Genomic DNA, 10,309 nt, shown 5'->3' on the forward strand with positions numbered 1-10,309 from the left:
AACAAGGAAATGATGGAGGCTCCTTTATCTCCTCTCTGGCCCTGGGCGGGGAGCTGAGGGGTTAGCGGTGGGCGGAGGAGGTGGTGAGGGATGGGGGAGGAGGGGAGGGTTGCCTCGCTTCCTCTTTGATTTGTAAAAAATGCATTACCTCCGAAATCAAACGGAGAATTACTGCGCCGACGCAAATGCACCGAGGGGGCGGCGCCAGATGGAGAGGCAGGGCTCGGGGAGAGCCTGACGACACGCGGAATCGGTGGCAGAAAAGAAGAATTCACCTGGGTGGCGTGACTCTGATGGAAGGAGAAACGTGGAAAATGACACAATAGCAACAAAATATCCGCTGGGGGTCCAAACTCTATGGGGAAAAAATGGAGGCTGTCTAGCCAGCTAGACAGCCAGCTAGCAATGTACATAGTATCTACATATTGCTATCTGTTGCTAGCTATCAAGCTAGCTATGAAGCAAGCCTCCAAAAAACGGGCTTTAGGCTTGCAAACACCACCCAGGCTGGATTTCGTACACACATTGTGTGACTCATTGTGTGAGTGCAATGTGAGAGGGATCCAAATGAATAAGGAATGATGTGATGAGTGGTTAAAAAGAACCAATAAGGCCAGCGATGTACATCTAAAGACAGAAAGGAGTGGAGCAAAAAAACAAAGTGAGCAAGAGAGTTGCTCCCATCCAAAGGCCAGGAGCAGGTGGAGAGAGGGAGTCTTTCTGAAAAGAGAGAGAGAGAGAGAAAGTGCCTGGAGTTAGCAATAATAATTTATACAAACACACCTTAATAATTCACGTTCTATTTCAATGCTGGAGGGAAAAATCCCAAATTCACAGAGCATAATTAAATAGAGACAGAAGAAGAAGTGCAAAGGCAGCGATGCAGAGGGCAGCATTAAAGATGGCCAAAAAAAAAAAAAGAGGCAGCACAGCAGTTGAAGCGGCAGTGGTCAGGCCAGGGCATTTCTTCTCCTCTTCCTTCCTCTTCTTCTTCTTCTTCTTTCTTCATGTGATCTTTTGTAGAGCAGCACAGATGAAAATTTGCCGTGTGTCGACCGCACCGCCAGCCCAAATCCTCTCCTGCTCGCATCATTAGCACTACGATTAGCATACCACTGATTTACATGCCGCTAACACCCCCTACCTCGCTTAGACCTGCTGGCATGTTTAACAAAAAAAAAAAAAGCAATGTGACTAATTCGAATTCAACAGTTACTTTTGAGCATGCTCTCACCGGAATTTTCTGGCTACAAACACAAATGCCCTGTTATCAGAAGAAAAACACATTTAAGGGCCGCTTGAAAATTTATTAGCAATTAACCCTATTTGCATTCAAGTATTACATTTGAAAACTTTAAAGACATGCAATATGAAAACATTCAGATTGAATAGATAGATAGATAGATAGATAGATAGATAGATAGATAGATAGATAGATAGATAGATAGATAGATAGATAGATAGATAGATAGATAGATAGATAGATAGATAGATAGATAGATAGATAGATAGATATAACTTTTTTCCAAACAACTTTGATTGAAACCCCAATTCAGTCAGTATGTAATCATAGTTGAGTCATTAAAGTATCAGCTTACGATTTTGACATGCATTTGCTTGCAGTGTTTCATCTATTTTGCATTTTGCGAGTTCAACACAAACTTCTCTCGCACTCCAAAAGTTCCTCTCTGCATTTTCCAAGTAACGTGTCGAATAAACAAAAATGCTGCAAACTTTTCGTGGCCGATTATGCAAGAATACTGTAAAAAAGTTTAACGTGGCGTTCAAGCGCAGCGCTGCTGCTTATGGATGGGCCGGCGCCGATGTCCAACACGTTGCATCACGCTCGGCCTCAGGTGGGTGCGCAGGATCACGTCCATCAACCGCTCCATCGCGATAGCAAAGATAACCTTGCCGCCTAGCGCATCAATACCAGCCACGTTTCGGAGCGGACGCCGCTCGCGTCCTTCGGCCAAATCAAATGTGCGCTCGGCTCGGTTCTCAACTTGCCGAGTGATGAATGATTTTCGTGTTTGTTTTGTCAGGTGTTGCAGAGGCATGGACTGCAACTGCGTCAGCGATCTGCTGCTCCCTCCGGTACCCGCGCTTTGGACGCCAGGTTGGGAACACCAAACACTCAAGTGAACGCGAATGCCACCAATCAGTTCCAGACACTACGCAAAAAAAATGCCTTTGTGTTATAAAAACAGCAAAACAAACATTGGGTGCATGATGATTTCATGTTACTGTCTAATTCATTGCGATGCTCCTTCTGGTGGCCACCAGGAGGCAGTATAGTACAACGGTCATGAACATAATCATGAGTAAGGATAAAGAATCTATGCCTGTGAGTATTGTTCTAATCATGTTCATGATTGGATGTCAAAATGCAACAGGTTAAATGAAATGTCGTGTGTGATTTATTCTGAAATGTCACAACTAAAACGTAATGTTTTTTTAATGTCAGAATTTCTCAATTTCTATTGGTTGTCGTGTCAGAAAATGCATTGCTTGACCACTTGTTGCCTGGCAGCTTCTATTATTGGGGAACAAACTTTTAGCATATCAAGTTGAGTTCCCCAAGTCAAGCTGTTTACCAACTCGGGGCTGAATCGCGCTGTCGATTAGCTTCTAACTTGTTTTGCGTTTAAAGAGCGACGGCGTGACATCGATTATTGCAAGAGCACTCCATTCGATATACGACACACGATTAAATGTGCTGTATTTGTTTCCCGGGTCTGACTGGGTTTACCCCGACATAGCCTTGGCGGGGGTCCGCCCTCGGGTCAAGCTTCGCGATGACTTTGATTGTTCGCCGAGTACAAACACAACTCGATGTGTGTGATGTGCAAACGGGCAGCTTGAAGGATTGTGTGCGCGCACGCTGCAGCAGCATCAATCACATCCCTCGTCATCGCACACCTGAGCAATCCGTGCAGCCCACAGGGCACTAACGCTAGCGCGCTAATGTAGCTCAGGGCAGGCGCTGTTCTATTAAACACCTCATCCTTCACCTTCATCACTCATCCAGACGGCGATCTCCTTGTCCCCGCCGGCGATGGACGGAATTAACAATGGGCCTTTTAAGTTCTCCACTCCGCCTCTGTGCAGGGTTCGCCTTCCCGGACTGGGCCTACAAGCCCGAATCAAGCCCGGGCTCACGGCAGATCCAGCTGTGGCACTTCATCCTGGAGCTGCTGCAGAAGGAGGAGTACCTGGGAGTGATCGCGTGGCAGGGCGACTACGGCGAGTTCGTCATCAAGGACCCCGACGAGGTGGCCCGACTGTGGGGTATCAGGAAGTGTAAACCGCACATGAACTACGACAAACTCAGCCGAGCATTGAGGTATTTGCTCACCCACTGGCACCGATGTTGCCACGACAAGTCAGATTCTGTCGACGTACGCTTGTATAACTTCCAAATGTATCAAACTGATCTCTAACAAAAAATTGTCAGCACTTCTGGGACGTTGGCGGTATCTCCAAATGCCAAATATTCCTTATGTAAGCTCAAGTTGACATGGAAATATAAAAGAAGTGTTCAAGTTTGGAACCTCCGCTCAGGGAATGTCAATAATCCTCAATTGCTGCTCTTTATCGGCGGTGGGCATCTTAATGGAAAGTTGACAGGAGCTGGCCGCCAAACAAAGTCAATTTTCCAGATGAAGTTTGTGGGACTTTCCAAACTTGTTTAATTTCAAGCACATCTTGGGGCACCCCCAAATGCGTTGCCCCCTCCCCATTCTTGCGCCTGTTTTTCTTGGCTGCTTCTTAATGGGGGTTGTCGCGGGAGGCTAATTGTTATGAATAGGCCGGGCCCACAATTAGCCTTCTTAATTAGCCTCACTTAATTGCTCAATTAAGCGCCAACGCGTCATTGCCACATCAAGCAAAACGCACAGAGGCGCGTTTGGGCGCCGATCCGTACGCGCTCCTCCAAGCGGGTTGATGTCCTGCCTAATGAGGTGTCTTAACGCTTACTTTCAAACAAAGCGAGGCCACATTTAGTCAACGAGCACCTGAAAGACTGAATTTGGGTTTTCTGCACCCCTGCCTGAGTGTTCCACTCTTTGGACAGAGCTAGGTGGCTGTAGCACGTGCACGCACGGACGCACGCGCATGCACACACAAGCACACGCACACACACACACACACACACACACACACACACACACACACACACACACACACACACACACACACACACACACACCTCAGTGGTGGCACAGCGCTATTTGGAGTTTGTCAGCTACAAACAAAAACAAGGTCTGTTTTTAAACTCCGCACAGGAGGGCCTGAGTCAGGATTCAAACACTGACCCTCGGGACTGTGAGGCAGACGAGTGAACCACTCACCAACTGTACACCCCACATTGTAGCCCATCGTGGGCTGCCCCAGCGTTGCTAAGCTGTGCTGTCCTTCATCCGCCTTTTTGCAGGTATTACTACAACAAGCGCATTTTGCACAAAACCAAAGGCAAGCGCTTCACGTACAAGTTCAACTTCAGCAAGGTGGTACTGGTCAACTACCCCATCCTGGACATGGCCAACTCGCCCTTCTTCCTGGCCCAGAACCACTTCAACGGAGGCTCCGGCGCACCCGACTGCACTCCCGAGGTACGCCGACATTTCACACTCGGCCGGCTTTCGGCGTGGCCGATCAAATGTCATTTGCATGCCGTGTAATTAGCGTGAGAGAAGATTGGCAAAAGCAGACGTGCTGCTTTTTTTTCATTAAGAAATTGATTTCATTCCAACAAAAATCTATTGATGCCATGCGGTTTTGCCGTTGCAGCTAGCGGGTACCTGCTGCGCCTTTCCTGGATGGATGAAAATCATAAAAAAGCAGCCTTAAACCTGACGCTGCCACGCATTTGTAAATGTTTTTTGATGTCCAACCTGATGGTTTACATTATGACAGATTTGACAAATTTCGAAAGGACATTCAACAACTACTATCACTACAACTCTAATTTATTCCATTGCACCCCAAAACAATTATATCATCAGTCTACATGTGTCACCTCATTGTTTGTGTTCAAATATCCCTTGCTTAAAGGCTTAAAGACAAAATCAATGCTAATTTTGTTAACCCGTCAGTGGCGTTTTGCTTTGAATGTTAGCATCAAGCTAACCGAATTTCCTTAGGCCAAATGATGTGGTTTGGTTACGTGCCTGTGTAATTCTCATTGGAAATGAACAGCTCAAAGCATCTTTTTGGAAGAATGAGATCCTGAGTCGCTTGTAGGATGAGGAGTCACCCAAGTAGCTTGTTTGGGCCACCGACGGAGGATCACAACTCTGGATGTGTGCTCGGTGTACGAGTACCCAAAAGTTTCCGTCTGATCTGAAAAAAAAGTACAGCGAGCGTGTCTTCGTCACTTGTCTGCGCCGTGCTTAAGGTCGCGAGGAGAAGGCTTTAGGTCGTCTTTAACCCCCCTCGGGCGCCCCCAAAGACGACATGATCCCCACCTCTCTCTCATCCCGCGTCTTCGGCGCGTCATCGATCTCAAATGAAAGCGGGGCCGCGTCAGATGGGATCAATGGCGCGCCTCCTTAATGCGCTTTGTTAAGCAAACGCGGATCTGGCGGCTCGGGGACTACGCTCTTGCCTTTCAAACTCGGGGTGACACAGGATATTGATCCGGGGAATAGGGGGACAAAAATCCCTCCTTTGTCCCGGCGGTTCCCCGGATTCATCTGTTCCATTTGTTTCAGCTCGTCTGCGGCGTCCCGAGCGAATGTCACGCCGTCAGATCTGGCTCGCCGGTCATCCTAATCTTCCCGCTTTCCTCCTCATTTCTCCTTCGCAGCCTCAAACGCGTCCTCTCCTTCGCAGCCCCAAGCCCGTGACAGCCCTTGCATCTGCCGTCCTTGCCTCCGCTCCAACACTGTTTGCTTCACGTGTCTGCTATTTTTCTGTATCTTGCTGATTCTTAGAATGTTCCCTCCTGAAATGTTACCTTTTTCTCACACTAGCAATACTTTATTCAGATTCATATAATATAAGATTTCCTCAGATGACAATATTAGTTTTCCTGGAAAAAAGTAACTTTTTTGTTTTGTTCACTTGTAAATAAAAAAGAAAGAAAGGTTTACGTTTTCTTATTTCATTTTGTATTTTTTTTGTCTTTGGCCATGTAGGCCATCCAGTCCCTGTTTCCTCGCCTGCCCGACTCGGGCCGAGCATCGTCCCTGTTTGATCGGGGCAGCGCAGCGCCGGGGCCCGAGGGAGACAAGCTGCGACTGGACACCTTTCCTTTCCTCGGTTCAGGTGAGAACGTGCGCGGCAAACTTGCAGACAGTAAGATGGCCGACAGGCGATGCAGGCAGGAGCGATTGAGCCACTGAGAGCATCCGTCCCAGTCGATTGACTGCTTAATTTTGTTCGTCCTCAACGTCTCACGTAAAATTCATCACCTTACTACTGAAACAGGCTAAATGCTAAAAACAGCATTTTTTTTCTTCACATAATGCCACCAAGTATTGACAACTTTACCAAATAATTTTACCGGTACGTTCAAACAACTTTGCATCACGTTTGAACGATATCGCTCGGTCGAAAAATTCCACCTCCGTTTGGTAGCAATGCACTTTATGTTCTCAGTGGCTCAATTATTATTCAAGGAAATAAGAGAGATGGCAGCCTGAAGTCAAGACTGTTAAGTGAGACCCACTTAGCCGCCGCCTTGGACATACTGTTGCCAAACAAGTGGAAGGAAGGTGAGACTACTCACGTGTCCGTGACCGACGCTGCTTAATGGCCTGCACACACACACACACACACGCACAAAATACAGAAAGCGAGGGAGGTAGTGTGTAAACAGATGCTCCCCACTCTTCCCCTCCCCTCCTCCTCTTCTTGGGCTTCATCCTCCACAGTTTGTCCTGGGGTCTTATTTCCTTCTCCCTCCCATGTGTCCCCGCCGTGCTAATCCCTTCCCAGGCAGGAAGGCCCTAATTGAGGGTGCAGGCTTCAGTTTGTGGCCTGTGGGCGCCCATTACTGTGTTTTCATAAGCAAGCGAGAGAGGCCCGGCTGACTGATTCAATATTCATGTGTCTGCCAGCTACACACGCACACACTTGGGCGCTGTCAAATTAGGCCCGCATAGTAAATAAGGTGGCAGGCTGGCGCACGGAGGGGAAGCAAAGGGGGGAACGCGGCAGCGAGTAGCTCGGCAGTTGGAAGGAAGTGGGCTGGATGCGCTCGGAGGTGAAGAAGCTTTTGTTTGTTGGTCCCAGCGCTGCCGCCCAGCCAAGCACCGCCATTTTGCTCTCATTGCACCAATAAAACCTAAGTGTAGGATTTTGGATCGTGTGACTTCATTTGGAATTTGAACAATCGTACGGGGAGACTGACTTTAAGGTGGTTGTGTTACATTTAAGGTGCCGCTGATCAAAGGAGCCCCTCCTCATTTGAATCTATTTTTCAACTGTTTACCACTTTTTGTCCTCCATTTTTGACACTATTAACCCTCATGTCGTCCTGCATGCTAGGTGGCCCCTGCTACACCAAACCGCCATCCCTGCTGGGAGCGTACCCCCGCAGCCCACCCTTCGACTACCCGTGGGGCTTTAACCCCTACCTGCCGGGGGCCTTCTCCCTCAACAACTGCCCCAAACTGCCCCCTGGCTCCCTCTACCCCTCCCAGTTCTACCCCGGCCCTTTGCCCGGTGGCCTCTCTCAGCTGCCCCACCCTTTCTCCAACCTGCTGCCCCCAGGGGAGGCCGGCGGGGGTGGCACCAACAGTGCAGCGGCAGCGGTGTCAGCAGGGGGACGACCCGGGCCTCTGCCCTACCAGGCTGGTCTGTCGCTGGGCCGCGCAGAGCTGGGCAACCCTCTGCTGGGCGGGGAGCGCGCCCGGGCCACGCCCCCCAGCCTGGGCCCCGGGCGCCAGAGCCCCACAGAAAGGCGGGGCGGCATCAAGCGTGACGCTGAGTCGGACTCGGATCTGGAGATCACCGACCTGAGTGACTGCAGCTCAGATAACGAGCATGATTTTGCTGTTGCCAAAGACGCCGCGTCGGGGGGGAAGAAGCCGGGGACGGCGGCGGTCTTGCCCATGCCGCCCATTTCCTCCCTGCCGCCGCCCGTGTCCACCCACCCTCTCAAGGGCCTGATGCCCCTCACGCCGCCACCGCCGCCCTCCATTTTGCATGAGCACCACAGGGAGGCAGAGACCCTCAAAATGATCCATAGCTAATACTTCAGTTTTGATTGCTCTGCTTTTCTGTCCTTTTGTCCACGTCCTCAACATCAGACATTTCCCCAAAATTTACAGCATAAAACTTAACTTCCCAGGGCCATTTGAATCTTCAAATCTACAAGAATGGCCTCGACTTGTTTCCTGTGCTTGAATCAACGTTCACAAAGACACGGGCAAATACTGCCCCCTGATGGTGGATTCAGTGGGATGTTGTTCAAATGACTTTCGTAGTCCTATGCTTGAAATGGTTGCTTCTGTTTCTGGTTGTTTTTTTTTTTTGTTTTTTTTGTATTTTATTTTGGTACATTTCTGGCAGTGTGACAACGTTTTGCTTTTGAATTTAATCCCAAAATCTTTTCATATCATATGTTATTAGTATTTGATAAGTTATTTGTTTATTTTGGTCTTGGGTTCTATTGTGTCTTCAGTTATTTAAATTGACTTTGCCCCTAGGTGTGAGTGCGAGTGCGTAAAAAAAAAAACAAATGTTTAACAACATTGTATTATTTAGGGTTGATGTTAATATCATGTTCACCACGTTAATGGAAAACATTCGTCTTGTATTTTATTTCTTAATATATTTCAATTTGATTTCACACAAATTTATAATGATGTCTTTTGGTTTGCCAAATTATTTTATTGGAAGCTGCATTGAAAATGTAAATTTTATATTCTTGCACATTCTGGGGGAGGAACAAAGTAAAGAAAAGCGCAAATATTTGAGATTTGTATGAATATTTGCGAGTGTGTGAGCGTGTGCGTGTGTGTGCATTTTAATATGTTGTATATTTAATGATGAGCACTTATGAGGAGAGCTAGCTGTATCGTGGTGATTTTATTCTGTATTTAATTCACTATTTGGTGGGGGGGATAAGGTTCTAAGCTTATGTGTATCTAAAGTTTCAATAATTCATAAGCAGATGTTTTCATATGATGAGCTTATTGGGATGCTTTCTGAGTTTTTAATTGTGCCCTTTGGTCTTTCTTTTACACCCGAAATGTCCACCACGTAAATCCTTCGGGGTGCACAAAATATGCCAGGAGACTTATTTTTGTATTAGCATTCATCCAGTGTAAAGCTGTTTTTTAGTTTTACTTTAATTTAATTACATTCTCTGGAATTAAAAAAAAAAAACGAGCCACATTGTACTCTCTATTGTAAAGTATCTGATGTGTCACACAAGCAACTGTAAATACTGTTTCCTGTGTGTGCGTGTGTGTGTGTGTGCGTGCGTGTGTGCGCGTGTGTGCGTACAATGCTTTGTTTCTGTAAAAAGGTCACATGGGGGGAAAAGATTAATATCATGAGAAGATGAAAAGCAATAAACTTAATTCTTTGGGAGAATGGACTTAAGTTGTCACTGATTTATCTGCTGCTGCCTGCCAAATAAATCTGTTTTGGCTCCATGAAACTACAAAACTACACAAAATTCCTCGTGCTTCACTCACCAGTTCCAATTCAGCGATAGTGTGAATGGTTTTCGGGCTCAATATTTGCCTTTGATTGACAGGCAACTTATTAATTGCAATTTTTAAATAGGAAAACGCTTTTCATCAAACAGCAAGCCTATCGTGGCCATGCCGTTGTTGATGCGCCAGGGAGCGACAAACGCCGTTGAAACGAAACCTGAGTGCGGTTGCGTTGGCGTCGCTGCCGTGGTAAACGTCTAAAAATAAATCTTGAAATCTTGATCGTGCCAAAAGTTGAAATAATGTTTGTTATACATGAGTCATTTCTAACTGTTATGGGGCAAAAATGTAATTTAAAGAGGGGCAATTATCTCGCAGCCGACGTTCAGTTAGGGTGGAACTTTTTTAATCCGACGAGACACTGATTAAAATAATTATTACAAGCAATAAAACACATAATAGCGACAGTTTTCTAAATCATAATTTCCATTGGTAGTTGAAAAACACCTAGAATGGTTATTCAAAAATGTTTTTTTTTAACAGTGTTCAGTCAAAGAGGGAATATTTAGTGTGTGACACAATGCGGAAGCGACTCATTTTACGGTGTTTTTAAAATAAAACAAACAAACTTTTTCGTGAGGCATCATAAACTCTCCGGTCGTAATGTGGTGTTATAAAATACAATATTCATA

The 10,309-nt window shown here is 46.6% G+C and overlaps 1 protein-coding gene across 1 annotated transcript in view; it reads left to right on the top strand.

Moving 5' to 3' along the window:
• Positions 1-9,553, top strand: part of erfl1 (Ets2 repressor factor like 1) — a 34,064-nt gene extending 24,511 nt beyond the window's left edge. Inside the window, exons 3-7 of the mRNA XM_037273328.1 lie at positions 2,046-2,119; positions 3,112-3,346; positions 4,439-4,616; positions 6,144-6,273; positions 7,498-9,553. Coding sequence (XP_037129223.1) covers positions 2,059-2,119; positions 3,112-3,346; positions 4,439-4,616; positions 6,144-6,273; positions 7,498-8,204 — 1,311 coding nt within the window. The 5' untranslated portion in view covers positions 2,046-2,058 and the 3' untranslated portion in view covers positions 8,205-9,553. The remainder of the gene's footprint in view (positions 1-2,045; positions 2,120-3,111; positions 3,347-4,438; positions 4,617-6,143; positions 6,274-7,497) is intronic.
• The last annotated feature ends 756 nt before the right edge of the window (positions 9,554-10,309 follow it).

The sequence above is a fragment of the Syngnathus acus genome, chromosome 16, assembly GCF_901709675.1.
Source record: "Syngnathus acus chromosome 16, fSynAcu1.2, whole genome shotgun sequence".
NCBI classification, from domain to species: Eukaryota; Metazoa; Chordata; class Actinopteri; order Syngnathiformes; family Syngnathidae; genus Syngnathus; species Syngnathus acus.